At 39.4% G+C, this 21,482-nt stretch overlaps 1 protein-coding gene across 2 annotated transcripts in view; it reads right to left on the bottom strand.

Moving 5' to 3' along the window:
- ARFGEF1 (ADP ribosylation factor guanine nucleotide exchange factor 1) overlaps window positions 1-21,482 on the bottom strand; it is a 109,068-nt gene that overhangs the window by 44,312 nt on the left and 43,274 nt on the right. Inside the window, exons 5-17 of one of the 2 annotated variants that reach the window (XM_060243672.1) lie at window positions 20,745-20,924; window positions 19,944-20,220; window positions 19,511-19,624; window positions 17,682-17,857; window positions 16,358-16,491; window positions 14,218-14,452; window positions 10,638-10,737; window positions 10,094-10,233; window positions 9,873-9,981; window positions 9,370-9,571; window positions 7,223-7,334; window positions 1,126-1,331; window positions 959-1,043 (exon numbers count right to left, since the gene is read on the bottom strand). In XM_060243672.1, the coding sequence (XP_060099655.1) occupies window positions 959-1,043; window positions 1,126-1,331; window positions 7,223-7,334; window positions 9,370-9,571; window positions 9,873-9,981; window positions 10,094-10,233; window positions 10,638-10,737; window positions 14,218-14,452; window positions 16,358-16,491; window positions 17,682-17,857; window positions 19,511-19,624; window positions 19,944-20,220; window positions 20,745-20,924 (2,070 nt within the window). Of the gene's footprint in view, window positions 1-958; window positions 1,044-1,125; window positions 1,332-7,222; window positions 7,335-9,369; window positions 9,572-9,872; window positions 9,982-10,093; window positions 10,234-10,637; window positions 10,738-14,217; window positions 14,453-16,357; window positions 16,492-17,681; window positions 17,858-19,510; window positions 19,625-19,904; window positions 20,221-20,744; window positions 20,925-21,482 lie in introns of both variants that reach the window. The other variant, XM_060243671.1, reaches the window with a different exon arrangement.

Raw genomic sequence — 21,482 nt, 5'->3', positions numbered from 1 at the left:
TGACCTTTCCTGTGCAGAAAAGATCTGGCCACTGTGGTGCATGCCCTGATAATATTTAGATCAGATTACTGCAATGCATTTGTGTGAAGCTGCCCTTGAAAAGCGCTCAGAAATTTCAACTGGTACTGCAGCCAGATAACTGACTGGAGTGGGCTGTGGAGGTCTTATCACTATAGTCATCTATGCTGGCTCCCAATTTGTTTCTAAGCCCAATTCAAGGTGTTTATCTTTAAAGTCCTATATAGCTTGGGGTCAGTGAACATGAAGGATTGCCTACTTTCATACAAACCTACCCAATCACTACAGTCTCCTTCTGATGCCCTGCTTTGGGTGCCCCTACCTTCTGAGATTAGGAGGCTGGCAACCTGAGAGGAGGGCTTTTCAACCTTGAGACCAAAACCATGGAACTCTCTCCCTAGGAATATTTGTCTGTTGTCTTCTGTCTCTGTCTTCAACCTGCAAGTGAAGGCTTTTTTTGTTTGTCTGGCATTCCCTCAATGATCCCTCTTTCCTGCTTTATGTTTAATTACTATTTTATGCGCTTTTAATATGTATTTTAGTTTTGATTGTAATTATTTTATGAATTGATGTATGAATTGTTCTGTTTTAACGGGAAGCTTTCTCAGTGGCCCTAACTGGACAGAAAGGCAGCACACAAATTTTGTAAAGGAACAAATAAACTGATCAGGAAACTCCAGTAGGAAACAACAACCAAGAAAACTAAGTCTGCAGTTCAAAGAAGCATAAAAATGAATGTGCAAGTAAAAACTGGAACAAATATACAGAAATAAACTAAAATGCAACAAGGCCAGTCAGGAAGTACCTTTTTATGATTTGAACTTAAAGACAGCCCCTCCCAAAAAAAGATCTAGGAGCATAATGTTTCATGCTGTGCATTTAATTATGTTATAATGGCACAAAGAGTCAAGCGTTTCACAACAGGCTCTGAGTAATGTACCTGTGGGCTGTGGAGGTCTGTTGTCAACATGATAATTGAATAAGCCAAGACATACGCTGTGTCTGCACTAGCGAAGAGAGTTTGCCTGAAACAAGGGGAAAAAAATAATCAACTTTTCCCTGTTAGCAAATTTCCCAGATATATAAAGCTTAGAGAAAGCTGCTTACCCTTGGTTGCACTCTAAATATCTAGCAGCAAACTTCTCCATCAATCGATCAATTTTCTGAGCCTCCCCTGGAAGACGGAACCCTTCCAAAAACATGCGCAGGGCTGAAACAAAATCCTTTGCTGAAAAGTCATGTTGATCCACGTAAGCATACATAACTTCTTTGTTAAATTTATCATTGTCTCCCAGGAACTCCCCAACTTGAGTCTAAATTAAAAAAATACAGACAGTGAGTTTCAGACCATATCAGTCTTCATACTATAAACACACAAGGAAGAGTGATCAACATACATTACATTTTTAAATTTTAGCAAGACACACCGAAACACTGACTGATTAATTAGCTCCAATGAGAGACATGACAGGGTAAAGACACTGCCATCCATTTCATGAGGACAAGAAAGTATGGCTGACTGCCAATACAATCCCATCTGAAAGTCAGTTTGGTGTAGTGGTTAAGAACATGGACTCTAATCTGGGAGAACTGGGTTTGATTCTCCACTCCACGCCCCCATATAGCTGCTGGGTGACCTTGGTCAGCAACAGTTCTCTCAGAGCTGTTCTCTCAAGAGTGGTTCTTGAAGAGCTGCTGGTTGTTGTGGGTACATTTCACTTATGTTCCACACAAAGCACTTCAAGGCCTAATTTTGCTATCTAATTACTGAAAATGTTAGACAAATTTTGCTATCTAATTACTTTGTCTGTCTAATGTTAGACAGACAAAGATAATATATGCTTAAAAGATCACTTGTCCATCTTTCATGATAGACCTCTTCTCCAAATTTACTAAATCTTTAATTCCCAGTTCCTTACCCAAAAAAGAAAAAAAGGACAGGGAAAGACTTCATTGTGAATATGTTGCCTAAAAATGATCATGCACCAAGGGAAGCATAATTCTGTACCCACTTCACCCAAAATTTGAATAATTTATAATTTATTCTGTTTATACTAGTTATCAAACGGCGGGGGTGGGAGGGGAGAAGTGCTATAGAGGCACTGAAAATGAGCCCCACCATTTCAAATCTGGCAACATTTCAGATTCTCTGAATGCTATATTCCAAACCAAAGGACTTTCTGTGCTGTCACACCATAGTTATGGAATATGCATCAGCCTACACATTTTCATCTATGTCCTGATCTAATTACTTCTCCAGTGACTTGACTGGCTTCCATTTTATTCATCAGCTGCACTCATCCTATAACCCAACAGGCCTTGTCTCCTCCCTAGGTTTTATAATGCTTTATTTCTGGCACTACTGTCTCTTCCTGCAGGAGCTGAGCCTTCAGTAGTTATGCATGATTATAAATACTATAAATAAAAGGGAATTATCTAAACTGTCAGAACCTTAAAATGGTAGATTCAAAGTGCAATCCTATCCAGAGTTACTCAAGTGTCAGTCCTTTGATTTCACACCATTGGCTATTTAAGATCTCCACATGTATATTACAGAACAGCATTATTTAAAAGGCAAACATAATATTCTGGACATTGGAATTTTCCAACTGTAGGAAAGCAATCAATTAAAAACATTTTTATTATATTTCCCAAGTTCTATAGTAAACACTGAACAGTATTTATGGCAGTCCTCGCCCAAAAAACGTTTTCAATGGCGTTTAGCTGAAATGTGGGCTGGTTCACCTGTTTTGCTGGGAAACAAATCAGGATTCTCTTAAAGTCACGAGTTTATTCTTTAGTTTTAAGGTACTACTAACAAACTTCAAGCCCTTGGAACAGGACAAGAAATTAAATCAAACAAACTTAAGTTTAAATCCAAGCCTAGGGAATTAGAAGGTAGGCTGGATGCTTACAGCAGAGCCAGCTGAAATTAAATCCAATGAAAATGGAGGCCATGTACTTGAGTCAAGGGGGTCTGGAATCGGGAATCCATCTCCCAACCCTTGGTGGGGTGCTGTTGATGCCAGACCTGAGGGTGAGGAGTTTGGGGGTGATCCTGAATACCTCACTTTCTAAGGAGGCTCAGGTCACCACTGTTGCCAGGTCAGCCTGGTCAGACAACTAGTTCCCTACCTCACCTCCCAGGACTTGGCTACAGTGGTTCATGTAAAGGTTCCTTCCAGGTTGGATTACTGTAACTTGCTCTACCTGGAGATGCTCTTGAACCTGATCTGGAAACTGCAGATAGTGCAAAATGCAGCAGCGTGCCTGCTGATGGCGACGTCTGTGTGGGCACACACTTACCCGGTGTTGCACCAACAGCACTGGCTGCCAACTGAGAACTGGATCAGGGTCAAGGGTATGGCAATGATCTCCAAAGCCCTACACAGCCAGGGACCAACTCTCTCCATATATGCCCCAAAGAGCTTTATGCTAAGTTGAGCAACACCTTCTCGTAGTCCCTGCCATGAAGGATGTCTGACTATTCTTGACAAGGGCCAGGGCCTTTATTACTTCATAAACACAGCAAGGAACTAAACTATATGGAAGGTGGTTGAGTATCCTATACTACTAGTAGGATTGTCTGTCAAACAGTAGACTGCCGCTACATATGACAAACCACTTTTGTAATGCAAATATGTTTATAAATCAGTGTGAGAAATGTGGTGGTGGGAAGCAGTTTGCAGTTCAAAGCAAAAATGTTGCAAATCCCAATGAGACGATTAGAAATGCCTAAATGAAATCTCTGGATTGTAGCCATAAACACTTATTTGCACTCAACATTACATTGGGAATATACAGCTAATAGCCTAGTTCTCAAAGCTCCCCAAACTGGAGGTACAGACAACAATGTGGCAGATTATATTCTCATCTGGATATCTGTGCTGGGGGCAACACCAGGGGGAGTTACTAGCCTCCACTCTCTGCTTGCAGTGCTGGCCCTAGACTGTCTGGCACCCTAGGCAAGGCTAACTTCTGGTGTCCCCCAACTGATAATCAATTTTCAAAAACAGATGAATTGTGGGAGTGAGCAGTGAAGTGGCCAAGTTTGCGGATGACACTAAATTGTTCAGGGTGGTGAGAACCAGAGAGGATTGTGAGGAACTCCAAAGGGATCTGTTGAGGCTGGGTGAGTGGGCGTCAACGTGGCAGATGCGGTTCAATGTGGCCAAGTGCAAAGTAATGCACATTGGGGCTAAGAATCCCAGCTACAAATACAAGTTGATGGGGTGTGAACTGGCAGAGACTGATCAAGAGAGAGATCTTGGGGTCATGATAGATAACTCACTGAAAGTGTCAAGACAGTGTGCGTTTGCAATAAAAAAGGCCAATGCCATGCTGGGAATTATTAGGAAGGGAATTGAAAACAAATCAGCCAGTATCATAATGCCCCTGTATAAATCGATGGTGCGGTCTCATTTGGAGTACTGTGTGCAGTTCTGGTCGCCGCACCTCAAAAAGGATATTATAGCTTTAGAGAAGGTGCAGAGAAGGGCAACTAGAATGATTAAAGGGCTGGAGCACTTTCCCTATGAAGAAAGGTTGAAACGCTTGGGACTCTTTAGCTTGGAGAAACGTCGACTGCGGGGTGACATGATAGAGGTTTACAAGATAATGCATGGAATGGAGAAAGTAGAGAAAGAAGTACTTTTCTCCCTTTCTCACAATACAAGAACTCGTGGGCATTCGATGAAATTGCTGAGCAGACAGGTTAAGACGGATAAAAGGAAGTACTTCTTCACCCAAAGGGTGATTAACATGTGGAATTCACTGCCACAGGAGGTGGTGGCGGCCACAAGTATAGCCACCTTCAAGAGGGGTTTAGATAAAAATATGGAGCACAGGTCCATCAGTGGCTATTAGCCACAGTGTATGTGTGTATATAACATTTTTTGCCACTGTGTGACACAGAGTGTTGGACTTGATGGGCCATTGGCCTGATCCAACATGGCTTCTCTTATGTTCTTATGTTCTTATGTTCTTATGTGTGAAGAATGAAAAGCACAAAATTTGAAATTGCTCCCTGACCTGGATAGCCCAGGCAAAACTGATCTTGTCAGATCTCAGAAGCTGAGCAGGGCCAACTCTGGCAAGTATTTGGATTGGAGATCTTGAAATACCAGCAGGAGGTCAGGCTCTATTCAGCCCCCTCTCAATGTCCTCCAGGCCCCCAGTCCTCCTCCAGTCCAAGCTGGCCCGTGTACATGCAGGCAAGGTGTTGGGCAATGTTCCCTCAAAGCGCTGGGTGCAAAATTTTTCCTTCATGAGCCAATCCATGAAAGTTATGAGCAAGCCTACAGTTTGATTTGATTTTTTAAAATTCAGTTTACAAACACACAAAACATACAAACAAAATATAAACATAACCTTGAAAGAATCTCAAAATGAGCATCAGGCAAGAATAAAAGTAGCCTTGAGCTGCTGGCACAATCTCTTTTATTTCCTGATTTTTTTCTTAAAAGTGAAATATTTTGGCAAGCAATATTATCTAGCTCCCATACTAGACACCACTTGCAAGGGGGAGCTGTCTTTGGCTATCCCTTGAAAAATATTCAGGAGCTTTTAAGTTACTCCCTGTTAATTACGGTGCCTCTTGCCACCCCCCTGATTTGGAAATATTCGCTCCTAGCCATCAAAAATCCAAGCATGCTTTCCTAATGTTTGTTAGCCCTGCAAAGCATGCCCAGGGCAGAAATGTCCAGGGAATCGTTACCTCCAAGGTAAAGAGCCCTCCATACATGCATGCCCCCTGCTAAACTCTTTTTCAATCCCATAGGCCAGGGGTGTTGAACTCAATTGTTACAAGGGACAGAACTGACATAAATGGAACTGACTTTGTGGGGCCGGGCCATGCATGTCATAAAACGTAATCCCAGGTAGCAGAGATATAAACTTAAAGAAGGACACAAATGAACACAATTAAATATGTTATTGGGTTGAGAAATTCCTGGAGATTTGGGGGGGTGTGTGTGTGTGTGGAAACTTTGGAGGGCAGGGTTTGGGGAGGGACTTCAGAGGGGTATAATGCCATAGACTCCACCTTCCAAAGCAGCCATTTTCTCCCAGGGAGCTGATCTCTGAAGCCTGATCTTCAGAAGATCACCAGCTACCACGTGGAGGTTCACAACCCTAGGCAAAGTACTTATAAACTCCCAACATATATACAGCTTTATTGCAATATAACAACAACAGCATTAATGTATTCAAAGAGGAATTTTTTTTTTTGCTAGCAGTTCATACTGACTCTAACTTCCCAAATTGCCACTAGGCAAAGCACTTACAACACAGCTTTACTACAGTATAATCCCCCCCCCAAAAGGTACCCCGACCTGAGAGGCTGCAGCAGCAGACAATTGTGCCTCTTCCAGTTTTTGTAAACAAAACACAGGAGGTAGCTTCCAGTTTCAAAGGATAGCCCAGAAGCCAAGCAGAGCCACCAGAAAGAGTCATGGGAGAGCTGCTGATCACACTGAGGATCTTGGAGCCTTCGTAAACAAACAAATCACTTGTGGTTGCACTGATCCTCTTGGTCTTTGCAAACAAAATGAATGAGGTAGTTTGCAACCAGGAAGGCTAGAGAGAAAAGGAAGTAGCTGATCACAGCCATTGGAAGCCAGTCATGTGGAGCTGCCAATCACACTGCTGACCCCAAAACTAATTGGTAGTCAATCTTTAACAGATGGAGAGGGATCATGGGGAAGGGGGAAGAGAGGGATTGCTGTTGGGAGAAGGATTGCAGGGGGTGGCCCTGCCTCCCCTGGGGAATCCCTCCCACAAGTCAATAGTCGGACACATATGGAGGAGGGGCATCAGAAAAACAGAAGGCAGATGTATGCTTCAAGGGGTGAGAACTGAGGGAAGCAAAAAAGAGCACCTATTCGCTTCTCGCTGTTGATGCAGGCAGCTTCAGGGAAAGCCTGGGAGAGAAGCAGACCACTGAGTCATGTGGAAGAGCATCCAATTTGGTGCTCCCAAAGGCTAGCGCTCTAAGCAACTGCCTGTTTTGCTTGGCAGCAGGGCCGGCGCTGTCTGCTTGTACACCTTCTTGGAGGTATCTATTTGGCCACTGTGTGAATAATATCCTGAACTAGAGGAGCCACTGATCTACGTCAGTATGGCTGCTCTCATACTAAACTATAATAAGATTAATAATATACAAACAGATATTAAGTATTTTAAAAATTATCAGCAGTTTTATTACCGAGTCTAATCTTTCCTCTTGATGCAAGAATTGGGCAATATCTTCAGGAGTAGTACCAAGCATCCCTTGCTCTTGCAGGTATTGAATTCCTCTCTTTGGTTTCTTATTAAATCTGCATGTTAAATCTTACGTTAATTAAGCACAGAAAATCACATATACAACACACACAATTAGCATTAAGAGGGGAATTCATAAGCCAGCACCATAACCACTCCAATTTTAAAATCCAAATTTGCCAAACAAAAATCCCTTCTTCCATGCAAGTGCCTTTCAATTTATATTTTAAATATACATTTAAATTTCTTTACTGTTAAAATGTTTATATGCATTTGTAGAGAGAGCATTTGCAAGAGATGGAAAAGGATAAATATACAGGGCTTCAAAGGGCATTTTAATATAACATTTCCACTATGGGATGATTTATTGTCTCTCATAACCATTTCCTTAATTCTGATATTTATTAAAATTTCACAGCACTGAGCCTTTCAAATCCCCATCTAGTATTATTGTGCTTCTTCTCCTTGGTAGGATTATTGAAATAATTTTATGGTATTTCTACTCCATCTGTATCCATGGTCAACTGTGAAATAGATATGCCAGTTTTTCACTTAATTCTACCCTAATGCACTTCACTCCCAGCAATAACCAAGTATGGGAAGGAACTTGTCAGAGCTCTAAGGTTAGAATAAATAGTATTACTATCAACAACAATAACTTCAGCACACTTCAAAATGTAGTTACTGTCATCCAAGCTGTGAGGAAAGGCTGAAGAGTCTGGGACTTAAGAGGGACATAATAGAGGCTTATAAAATTATCATGGGATCAAGAGAGTTGACTAAAACAACTTTCTATCTCTCTCTCCCAAAATTCTAGGGCATCCAATGAAACTGATAGGCAGTAGGTTCAGGATGGTCAAAAGGAAATCCTACTTTATACAGAAAGTGACCAAAATAAAGAATTCAGGGCCACAGGAGTGATGACAAAGGAATAAACAGCTTTCAAAGAGGATTAGATAGATTCATGGAAGACATGTCTATCAATAGCTACTAGGCATGCTGAACCTCCACATTCAGAGGTACAAAGTCTCTGAATCCCAGAGCAAAGAAGGCAACATCAGGAAGACCTCGGCCTCTATGACTTGTTGACTGACTATCCAGAGGAATTGGTTGGCCACTGTGTGAGACAGATGTTGGACTGGATGAACTATTGGTTTGATACAGCAGGCTCTTCTTATTTTTTTATATTCTTAAGCTCTTAACAGCAGCAGACTTTCAGAACCTCAAACTGACAGCAGGCAGGGTAACTGGATTGTGCTGCCATGAAGCAAAAACAGTTGCACAGTCACCTGTTGTGAGCATGGATTCTTAGATGTTTAAGAGCTACCTCCTTATGACTGTGGAATGCAAGTGATTTGAGCTCCTGAAGTGGCCTGTTGCATTTATTCTGTAGGAAGAAAATGTCCTTTATTATAGGGTTCCCCAGGTGATCAGAACCAGACCAGCTCACTTATGTCATCAAGTCTAAAATCTGAATGCTATCTAGTCTAACATCTGTTATGCACATGTTTAACCTGGCTGGAAGAAGGATAGTGTTAAATTCTTCCCTCTCATATGTTAACTTTTTATTCAGAAAGCTTTAAACCTTAAGGTATATGCAAGTATGTTCTTTCCCTGCAGTTTAAAGAAATATAAAGTGTATCCCAAGCAGTATTGCATCCTTCAAAATCCACTGAAATCAAATTCCTTGGAGGGGTTCAGCTGTACTTAGGATTGTACCAATAGTCCAAGAAGAACTACAGAAAAGTATTTTCTGTGCATCTGAATCTGCTGTCATGCTTTTGGCTATGAGGGAAGGAACCAGATGGGGCAGGGTGTAAACACTACTGTCAGACTGAGGTTAAAATTCTACACACATTTGCTAGAAATTAAACCTCATTGAACATAGTGGGGTTTACTCCTCAGTAACCACACTGACTACTGGCTGCAGAAGTGCAACCTTCACAGTGCTATGGAAATTAAGCTGCATTAATTGCAGTAAAACTTGGAGGAATTATGATATTCCGCTAAGGAATTAAAAATAGGAGATATAAATAGGAGAAGCCTCTGCATTCTGAGAATTTATCTCATGAGTGAAATGAATAAACTTACAAATCTATTCCTTGTTCTATTATTTCTTTTTGTTGCTTTAGGACCTCAAACTGCTCTGGGTTGTCAGTACCAGACATTTGTGTGCTGTAGCTTCCAATTCCTGAAGAAGCTGTAGAATCAAGGGAATTCAAGCTTCCGTATCTATTGATTGTGTCCGGGTGTTTGGTTTCACAGCTATCTTGTTCCACAGGTTTTTCTTGTCCTGCACAAGGAGCACAAAAGGAAAGTACTAGATGAATCTATCATTTTATTATGATGTGGAAAGTGATTACAATTACCAATTACTAGATTCAAATTCAAGTTCTTAATAACATTAAAAATATATACCAAAGTTAAGTGAAGAATCATAACATGAACACATTTCTAACATACAAATCTAAAAAAAGAACACTGGGCTTGAAAAAGTGCACTCAGTCTGCACAAGGTAAGGGGATACTCTGGGATATCAGCTGTAGCACTTCAACAGTTTAAGAATGAACAAGAATGTCAAAACAGCAGCTTACCCAGGGTTGTCTGAGAGTTGGGGTTTACATACTGATCCTTACTCCATTCTACCATGCACTTCAATATAGACACTAAGCATTCCAGCCCCTTCTTTCTCAAACTTAGTTCCTGCAGAAATTTACATGCATTTCACAAAAATTAGATAATATTCAACAAACAGAATACCATTTATCACTGTAAAAACAACTGATAGTAGAATGGGACAAGTGATAACTCTTACCTGAATGTTGGTCATACCAAGTTCTTGGCTACCCCTTCCTTGAGCAATCTTGGATAGATCGTTAACTAGTCTTTCAAATATATTTGCAGCATTTAAATCACAATCGTAATTTACATAGATGTCCACAACACTCTGGGCATCTGTAAGAACAAAATTATACAATGAAATGCTTTTGCTGCAGCATTTCTGTAGCCAGGGTGGGTTTTTTTTAGAAGGAACTCCTTTGCATATTATGCCACACCCCCTAATGCAGCCAATCCTCCTGGAGCTTACAGTAGGCCCTTTACTAACACTCCTGTAAGCTCTTGGAGGATTGGCTACATTAGGGGGTGTGGCCTATGCAAAGGGTTCCTGTAGTGAGCTCATGGCACAGATTATAATCAATTTGGGGATGTCCTGTTTTGCAACTCAGTTTCTTAATCACTCTATACCAGATTGCATTAACAATGCATTTCACAGGCTTATTAGAAAAGTCCACAAACTAACAAGACAAGTGATCCTACACCACCTTTTAAGCATATAAGTATGCCCAATGGAGTAATACCTGCGCATATCCTTGTGAGTGTTTGTATAACCATCCATTTGTGATCAAAAGAACTAGTGGAAGTTTCCAAGATATACAGAAAAATTTCTTTGAAGAAAACCTAGAAAGGATTATATGAGCAAGGAAATTAACTTATTTCTCATACATTTCATCCACTAATCATATATTAACAGTAGACCAAAGTAACACTCTACAGACAGATAGCGGTAATACAAGATATATTCTCTTGAGGAATAATAATATTGTCCTGGCAATTTCTATATCCTGGTGTATTTTACTTACCACTTTTACAAGTTTACAGCTATAAAACTATGAAAATATCTACTATTCTATTAATCAGAATCACAGACAGCCACATGTAACAGTTGTACAGCGACATTTTAATTCGAGGGAAGTGATTCATAGAGTAGCTTATGATTATATGCAGACATGGAGGTCACTGAGTCTGACTTTAACAGTAATTGCATTTACTCCAATTACTGTTCCACCAACTCTATTAAATTTCATTTGGAAGTCTTGCTAAGCAGAGATGGAAAAAGTAAAACAAAAACAAAATAAGCGGAGTGTCTGCAAATCCCATTAAAAAAGGATAAATGCACTGACTTCAGAGCAGCAGAATAGAAACTGCAACTACATCACACAAGTAAGAATAGTTGCATCCATGTACGGAAATAGGTGACAATTCACTTGTGTATAGATGGTACTGTGTGTCCAGCAAGAATTTAATTCCTTTTGTTTATGACCCTGTTGGAAACTGCTTTTTTGAACTTGAGGAACGTCAAAACAATTTCCAATGCAGTGGAGGGAAGCAGTTGTTGGTGCGGAAGGGGACAGGGAGAGAGCTAAACTTACTGCTGGAGATCTATAAACTTATATGCATAATAGGTTGGGTGTCTCAGACACAGCCTGGTGAATTTTTCATAATACCTAATAGCAACACATGGATTAAATGTTGTAAGAACTCCATGATTTATAGCTTCTTCCTTGTTAGACTCACTAGCATATAATGAAACAAGCAGTTGGGCACTCATAAACAGAATAAGCCTCTGTGTAAAAAACCCCTATTCTATAGAATTCACTGACAATTCCAGACTGAATACAATGATTTCATTAACACTCAACAACTAACAAGTTAAAGAAAATAGGGGAAACATTACAACTGACTTGTACGTCATTGTTATCGTATTGCTCTCAACAATCTTTAATGTGATCAGAGAATCTTTCCTTACAGAGTTCACAGGCCACATTTGCCGACATATGCCACCTCTCATATTTGTTCATTGTCCACTCGTAGAGTTCATATGCTTTTCATATGTCCATAGAGTTTACCTCAAATCAACTCAAACTTTCCTCTCATATTTTTGAGGGAAAAAGCCAGAGGGAAGTTCTTTTTTTATCCGTCACAGCGAATAATCTGGTATATCAAGGGCATATGACAGCAACAACATATTTCAGCTCAACTACTTCCACTTTAGCCAACTGTACAGACATATACAAAAATGTGTGTTTCTGAAAATCTAATTTTCTTTGTGGCTCACAAAACATATAATGAATAAATAATCAGCCTTGTAAATCCCACCAGCCGTGCTGGGATACAGCAGAAAGAAAAAAAGCTTCCTAAGAAAAACACACAACATAATTAAACGCTGTCCGTTTGGGAATTTTAGGGCTTTTTTTAGTTTTTGAAACTAAAGTTCATGAATTTTAAATATACTTTCCATTGACAAATGGGAGTGGAGAGGGCGGGGGGAAGGATTATATCAGTCTGCAACTTTAAACTAAGCAACTTCTGCCCAGCTGGTAAGATGAGAGGAACTTCTCGACACTCATACTCATCTGGTCCAATGGAAGAAGGCAACCTACTGTCTTTTCCCACTGGTCTAGACAAGTGATGGAAGCAGAAAGGATTTAGCTCCAGCTATTCCACCATTAAAAGAATATGTGTATCAGTTCTCATTTATCAACTGCATATGCAAGCAAACAAGTACACTCACATATTCTTAGCTATGAACTCAGCTTCCTATCAATGGGTTATATCCTGTGGATATGTTCTGCTAGTGAAGGCACTTTCCCTGGCAGAAGGCACCTTCACTGATGCAAAATGCTCTTGTGCTGGAGGAAAATGCCTCTCCTAGTGGAATGGATCTGCCCTGTGATTATTCTTACAAATGTCCACATGGAGAAAAATGTGCAAGGAATACAGACATGAAATTCTGAACAGAGTTGCTAGACCAATGGGTAATGAGATTAATAAATTTACAAGTGACGTTTGGAACCCTGATCTGGTGCCTTAAATAAGCATTTTTCATGAATGCTTGTCCCAAGAGCACAGCATATTTTTATAAAGTGTGTTAACTTTATAATGAAATCTTAATTACTCTATTGGATATATTTTAATCCATTATACCTGCATAACTGTGAATATAGAGCAATAATTCTGAAAGGGGAGGGAATAATATTTTATTTCAACATAGACTACCTCAGCAAAGGCTTTGTGACTAAAGTGACTAAATACCCAAGAAGTGAATATTTTTAAAAGTCTGTTGTTCAGTTTAATTTATGTTTCAGTGATTTATTCAATTGTTAATTGACTAAATGGTGCAGCCACTTCTTACCCCTTCTTCTCAAGCACAACTGGTAGCACCAGCTAGAGTTAAAGACTCAGAAGCCTCCCCCGACCACTGTAGATACTTGGACTGGCCTTCATGACTATATTAGTAATTGGAACAGAATTTTTCCACAGTGCTGACCAGCTGGTTACTACAAGTTCCTTCTGTCCACCATCCCTCACCCACACCAATCCCACTGCATTCCCTTTTATAATAGCAACTCATGTAGCATTCCTCAGTCCTATTCTTTGCTTGGAACACAGTATCATAATAACTTAGCCTTAGTTATTCAGAGGGTCTGAGTATTGAATTTCAGTGCAGAAGCTTCAAGCAAAATTACCACCAGTCTTCTTCCTTGTGTAGACATCCCTAAGCTATATGCAGCCATTCAAAAAGCACACACTGTAGGAAATTCCATATACCAGCTACTGCACTCCACCAGCTATAGATATAGGACTTCACATTTTCAGATATATTCTGATATACGACTTCACATTTTCATAGGGATTCCATGGACAGGAACAAACCCATGGAGATATTATTTTACAATCCAAGGCATGCAGATCACACTGATAGAAGCCATCTGCATTGAGTCCTATTTAATATAGTCCTAGGTAACCATGAATACAAACATGCATACATCTGGTGAAGGAGGAGCAGAAGACATAAGATCCACATTCCACACTGTCGGCAGGATCTGAAAGTCTGATGAAGTTACAGTTCTGTTGTTTGAACACTACAGTAATTTATGCTCATACTCAGTAATAGCTAGAGAACTATTTATTAATTTTATTTACAACAACATTCCAAAGGAGGTCCCATCAGAGTGACACCACGGGAAAAAAAAAGATTTTAAAAGAACTTTATCTATACACACTATTTCCGTTGGTGATTTTAAATGAAGTATGTGCAGCCTAGAATTGCATGGAATTAAATCATATAAAGCATTCATATTACTGAAGATACTTTACCTCAATCTGCATTTTCAGATGTGTTTTAAAATTTGAAAGTAGAGTCAGGAATATAGAAAGCGAAAGTTCAAATACTTCTGGAACTGATGAGACTCCATTTTTAGATAATGCAACACAAAGGTATTGCTTAATAGCATTAATAAACATTTCATTTGTCCTAAAAACAGGACCTGCATTCTGCAGAATGGATAGCAGCAACTGCAATGAAAGGATCTTTGATCGCAACTCATGAGACCTAGAACAAAATAGTTATAGTTATTTGAGCTGTAGGTATTTCTCTTTTAAAGAAGGTTGTTTACTTCCACAAACCACTGGGATAAGTGGGCAATAAAATCTAAGAATAAACTAAAAACAAACAGTAACCTATTGCATTAGCCATTGCCCTTTACATCTGAACTTTGACTAATTGAAATTATATACTTATGACAGGACAATTGCATAGCACATTGTATATTTCAGAGAACTCAGGAATTTGTGATGTAAGTATAAACAACCTCCTTACTCTGATTTCTGGGAGCAGTAGCAATGCACAAAGTGCTATTAGTTCTCATAACAATGTCAGTTTGCTGAATCCCTTCCTCTCTTTTTGTACTAAGGGAGAGAGAGCAGAAGAGACTGTTCAATCACAGGAGAAAATCAAGAATGATTTTATTATATCTGATGAACTGGAATATTTATCTCTCACGTGCTTCAGGCAGTTTGGAAAAGGCTACAAGCATAATATTGCCAATCATCGCTTTAAAAGAATACATTAATGCAAGTGTATGAGAGAAAAAACACAGCAGTTTAATTGTTGACTCTGAAAAGAGTTTCAAGCATCCTGGAGAGTTTCCGTTTTGTATAAAAGAGCAATGCGAGAGACTCAATTTATACCATTCTTGGAAGCACCATTATGAATATATAGCAAGGATGGAACTGATTATTTTGCTTTTAAAGCATGATTTTAAAGTTTTGTTACATGTGAAAATATTGTAAAAACATCACCCTGACCTACATAGCCTAGGCCAGTCTGATCTCATCAGATCTCAGAAGCTAAGCAGTGTTGGCCCCAGTTAGTACTAAGGAAGGCCAGGGTCGCTACACAGAGGCAGGCAATGGCAAACCACCTCTGAATGTCTCTTGCCTGGAAAGCCCCACAGGGTTGTCATTAAGTCAGCTGTGACTTGGCAGCACTTTCCACTACCACCATGCATCATAACACTAAAGCACTTCAACACCAAAAGGTCTTTTCAGGGACATTGTAAGTAAGCTCAAAGTTAAAAAAATTAGCAAGGTGGCTAACAAATGGATTCATCTTATCAGATATATCACATCTTAAGTCAATTCAATGGCTTGTATTTTACCAGCTTATTTAACAAAGTTTTTCCAGTATAAGGATCCTTCCTGTAAAGGATGCTGGGGCCCCGATTCACCTGCAGTTCCTGTTTGCAGTCCTGTGCAGGTGGGACAGCAAACAGGGGTGATGGTGGCTATGCCCGGCCATGTTCTACAAGGTAGGATGGGCTGCGTGGGCAGCTGGGCAGTTGCAAGTGCATGGACAATCAGGCCCATACCCTCCCAGGAAGGCCTGTGAGGGGCCTGAACTGGGCCAGGGGGTGGGGGTTGGGCCACCAGGAAGAGATATTGTGCACTGTGCTACCTGGCCAGTTATACTGCAAGGGTAGTGGGATAAACATCTATGCATTTAAGCCGTTTATATAATAGGGTATGTAGTACAAATATATTAATGATTTATTTCGTACCCTATCCCACTACCTAGCACTGTTAATATCATATTCTTCCATAACTCCCATGAAAACTGCTTTCCCTCCAAACAACATCTACTATTATTCAACAGGGAAGCCAGTACAATCCATTACAGGAACATAAGGTCTACCAAAGGGACATAAATCTAAACTATGTTAACCACCTGACTCTTTACTTCATAGACTTCAGAAGGCTTTCTATAGATGTAATAATCTATTCAAATCAAAAATTATCAAGGTTTTCCACAAATTTATGTCCATCATCTATGTGGAACTAGCTTTGTGTTTAACATGAAATGTGAAGAGTATAAGTCAGGATATGGAAGAGGAAGTACTATCCTGCTATTGAAATTTTTATTATCTACACATTTCATAACAGAATAATTTTAACTTACTTTGGATCAGGTGGTCCATCTGACAGAGGCTTCATGGAGAGTTTACACAGTGATCTGAACACTAGGAAGGCATCCTTTTGTAAAATGTGGGAAAATTTAGCACCAGGGGTAGGTCCTGAAGAATTTCCAGATTCCTAAACAAGTTAACACATTGCAGTGCATTAGCAAGGGTATTCTCTCCTTGCTCTCTGATGGCAAGGCATTTGAATGAGATATTCTATCAAGTGGCTGCAGTTGGCTAGTTATACATATTGAACACAGCCTGTATAGTCCTTCAGAGTACATGAAGAACTGCCTCCACCAATATCAACAAATCCAAGACTTCAGGTTGGCATTCTTTCCTGATGGAATCAGACTTAGCAGGTTTCCTTGTGGAACCCAGGGGAGGGCTTTTCAGCATTGGCCCTCTTCAGAATTCTTTCCCTTAACAGTAGTGAATGGCTACTGCACTTAACACCTTCTGGAAGGGTTTAAAATTATATTGTATTTAATTTTTACTGATTTTGTGTGGTCAAGTCTTTGTGGACCTATTAATTGAAATATAGCCAATAAATACTCTAACAAACTATTTTGTTATTTTCATTTGGTTCTTGTGAGCCCTTGAGCTATTTTAGAGAGGCAGGAGACAAATGTTTGAATATATATAAACTGGTTTTAAGTATATGTTATTCATCAACCTTCGTTCGCGAAGTCAAGCCAAGAGAGAGAGAGATTCATCAACTCCTTATGGACATTTTGACGATAGCCATGCTAGCCCAATCTTGTCTGATCTTGTAAGTTAAGTAGGGTCAGCTAATATTTGAATGCGAGACCATCAAAGAATACAAGGGTGGCTTCACAGAGGCAGGCAATGGCAAACTACCCTACAGGGTTGCCATAAATTGGCTTCAACTTGATGGCAAAAAATAAAATAAAAAACACAAGATTTGTCAAGAATATTGGGGAAAAATTAGTTGTGCATGATATGTAAATAATAAACAACGTTCTTTCAATAAGCATAAAAATGAAACATACAATTAAGCATTGTGGCAACCTCACAGTTATTCCTACATTTAATTTAATGGTGATGTTAGTATAAGACATATCAATAATCTTTGTCCTGTGTTTGTATCAAGTCACATGAATAATTAAAATTAAAGTATCTGCTCCTTAGAGCAGAAATCGCTGCCTCATGCAAGTTTTGCTTACATAGCAGGCACAATATGAACTTTAATATAACGTGAAATGCTCCCAAACAATTTAAAACTATAGTTTTCTACAAATATATTCAAAATAAATAATATTTATTATTAAGACCACTTTAGGTCAACATAAATCCTTGTACCTGAGTGTCATTGGAAGAGACTGATAATCTGTCATCAGGTAAAGATGGTGTATAAACAACAGAAATGGGTGTTCCTGGAATTCCGTTTGCCTGGATGTTTTCACTGTCACTACCATCTTCTGAGGTCCCAATCGGCCCATCAGCCATACCCTTATCAGTGATTCTTTCTCCCACATCTAGAAGAATCACAGCATACAAAAAACATATTTAAAAGAGTTGGAAAGCATGATGCATGAAATGTACAAAACAGCACAAAACTGTTTACTGTGCACTGCCAAAAGTAGAGTCCAAAGATTACCAGTGGCTTCAAATGTTCCTGAGACCATATCATATGAACATATGAAGCTGCCTTATACTGAATCAGACACTTGGTCCATCAAAGTCAATATTGTCTTCTCAGACTGGCAGCAGCTCTCCAGGGTCTCAAGCTGAGGATTTTCACACCTATTTGCCTGGACCCTTTTTTGGAGATGCCAGGGATTGAACCTGGGACCTTCTGCTTCCCAAGCAGATGCTCTACCACTGAGCCACCGTCCCTCCCCTCATATTCAATATTACTATGTCAAGTTACTATTCAATATTACTATGTCAAATTAACGTAAGGACAAAGGATTTTCTGCAAAGACTTGACTGGGAAAAAACATTCACCAGGTCAATTAATTTTAAAATTTATATTTTTTTTCTCCTGAGGCCTAAAGTAGCCTACAACATTCTCTCCCTTCCATGTTATCTCTGCCACAGTCATGTGAAATAAGTTACGCTGAAACAGAATGTCATGTCCAAGGTTACCCAGCAAGTAGCCATGGCAGTGTGAGAATTCTGAGCCTGCGTCTCCCATATGCTAGTCTAATTATTATGCCATGCTGGGATCTAGAACCATAATACTGTCAGTTAAGAACTTCAGCTAGGGTGTCAGCCTTTCACGGCTTTATCTAAAATCCCACAGGTTTAATAGTATTGCTTTATGGAATTATGACTGTAACATAATATTATTTGTTATGATTGCCTAGGCAATTGATATTTCAGTCTTAAACAAGGAGTAGTACTCAAAAATTTATGACATTTTTCAGTTCTCATCAGACATTTTAATGAAGTGCCATAGCTTTTTAAAAAATTCTCATTAACCTTCTCAATTGGAGGGGGAGGAACCTGCTGTGAAGAGTTCACACATAGCGGAAAAAAGGGAAGTGAAAAAATGAAATAATTTGCCAAATCCTGATAATTCAAAATAGGTAAACTAATCAGTCCAAATACTACTTCATATATTCCTTTAAATGTTAACAGAAGCATGGCCTTTATGCTTTTTTATGTTCAGTTTTTCTCCCCACTTGGGACTCAAAGCAGCTTAGAACATAATTTTCCCTTCCATTTTCCCATAACAACCACCCTGTGAGGTAGATCAGGCTGAGCATATATAGCAGTCTCCAGGTCACCCAGCAAGCTTCCTTAGTAGAAGTGGGAATTCAAACCCAGGTCTCTCAGGATTCTAGTCCAGTACTCCATTCACCATGACTCTTGAACTTGTCTAGGCACTAATATGAACACCAGCTCAGCTGAAAACAGTATACAAAGAATACACTTTCCACTTAGTAGTTCTTTAATCAGCTACTGTTTCATATGTATCAAGGATGGGGAATTAACAACCATGTGAGAAAAGGTTAGCACTCATCCTGTTATGTCATTGTGGACAATATTTAAACTAAGGGACCAATAAAAATAATCATTTTATTCACAACCTAGCTTCTTGTAACATACTTTAGAGTGGAAATCAAACCCTCTCAAATTACCCTTCCCAATTTGCCAAATGCTTTAAAAAGCAACTATATTACCTCCTACTACTATGTTCACCATATCTTGGACTATACTTTGTACAACATCTTGTGCAGTTTCTTCGCACTGATTTTTCTCTCCATCATAGGGCCCTGCATCTGCTTTAGAAAGGGCTACAAAATAAAAATCAGAAATGTATTACTTAAATTTCTCAGGCCTACATTCTAGTAATAAAAAGAGCACATTACTTTTAGTTAGTAATTCATCAGGATAGGAAACAGTTCTCCATCTACAGCAACTAATAAATCTGAGTTGCAACTAATTATCTACAGGTAACAAAGAAAACAACTATGCAGAAAGTCAGCTGTAAGCATCTTATCAAGGCCTGTTGACAATCTGGATATGATTTTTAAGCAATAGAAATAAACATCCATTTAGACAACAGACTCATACCCTCTTCCACCCTCTTATGACCAAAGCATCCCTTATTACTTTCGGCTGCTGTTGCTTGGTCTGCTTCTGTCTGTTCATTTTCTGCACTGGAAATATCAGATCCATTTTCTGCTTCAGTGTCTTCTTGAAGACTCTTGTCCACATCATTTGTGTGAGGATCCAAGTCTCCTTCATGATCCTGGGACAGTTGATCAACAGTCTGATCTGAAAGATGTCTCAGTTGAGGTGATTCAGGCTCATGATGGCTTAAGGGTGACTGCAGTAGATGGTGCTGCTGCCGATGTCTCTCCTTCTCCATTTGTTTGGCTTCCTGGAGCTGCGAATAAATGGGATAAGTCTAAACAAATAAATTATGCAGAGGAAATATCCCAACTACTTTGCACATACCAGAAAGCATCAAAAACAATTCTTACTCTTAGAAAATATATAATTCAGGTTTCTATTCAGCATTACAACTTCAGCTGTACTTACTGCCCTACCACACATACATTGTACACAAAGATTAAGAGATCTAAGCATAGCCCTTCTGAATGCTAACCTTGAATGTTTTTCAGCGATAGCCAGTGATAGCCTTTGCATATTAGGCCACACCCCCTGATGTAGCCAATTCTCCTGGAGCTTATAGTAGGCCATGTACAAACAGCCCTGTAAGCTCTTGGAGGATTGGCTAAATCAGGGTAGTGTGGCCTAATATGCAAAGGAATTCTTGCTACAAAAAAGGCCCTGGTGATAGTGATTTTGAATGAAAGGCCACAGTGAAAAGTTGGCAAACCAACCAGACAATAACATTTGATGCTAAAGAAACATTTGCAATTCTTAGTATGAACTAGAGGTACTTACTGCTTGGTTTTCCATACGTGCAAATATAACATTCAGCATCTGTGTGAGAGTGGCCTTGGCTGTGGTTTGATTTATGAGATTTTTGCTTGCAAGGTAGATATTGTAACATGTTCTTACAGCTTGCAACACAGTTCCTTCATGAATCTCTATGTGTTGAGAGGTTACTGCAGTGAGCAGAGCCTAAAGCAAAGTCAGAGCTATGGTCATTAACAATTCAAAGGACTGTAATAATCTATATGTTTGCACAAAAAAGTGAAGGCCCACAAGGGGACAGCTCCCACTCATCCTTGAAGACAAATACACAAAACAAATATATACAGCAATATTTTTCCTAAGGGATGAGATATAAATGTTCAGTAGTTAAAAAATCCCCCCCAAAATATTTATTTTTAAAAATGGTAAGTGAAATACTTTTTAAACTATTACAGCCAATTGGTGCTTAATGATGATAACTTTGCTCCCAGATGTGGCTGGATTATTAAACAAGCAACACTTGTAGGGCATGATATTTGGCAAAGTCTTTTCAAGCATTAAGAGTACAAAACGTCTTCAGGTATTTTATTCAGGAGTGCCTGCTATTTTTTACATAGCACTGAAGTCTGCACAGTATTAATAAGCTCAGATAAAATACTTCCCATAAGTTTACTACAATGTTTATGGTTTCTATTTTCTGCTTATTTTGTTTCCTCTGTTCCCAACTGAGAAACTGCTTCAGGGTGCAGCAGCTGGCAGCCTCAT

The sequence above is a fragment of the Heteronotia binoei genome, chromosome 7, assembly GCF_032191835.1.
Source record: "Heteronotia binoei isolate CCM8104 ecotype False Entrance Well chromosome 7, APGP_CSIRO_Hbin_v1, whole genome shotgun sequence".
NCBI lineage: Eukaryota > Metazoa > Chordata > Lepidosauria > Squamata > Gekkonidae > Heteronotia > Heteronotia binoei.
Note: the sequence above shows the minus strand (reverse complement) of the source record. Positions and strands in the feature narration are given on the sequence as shown.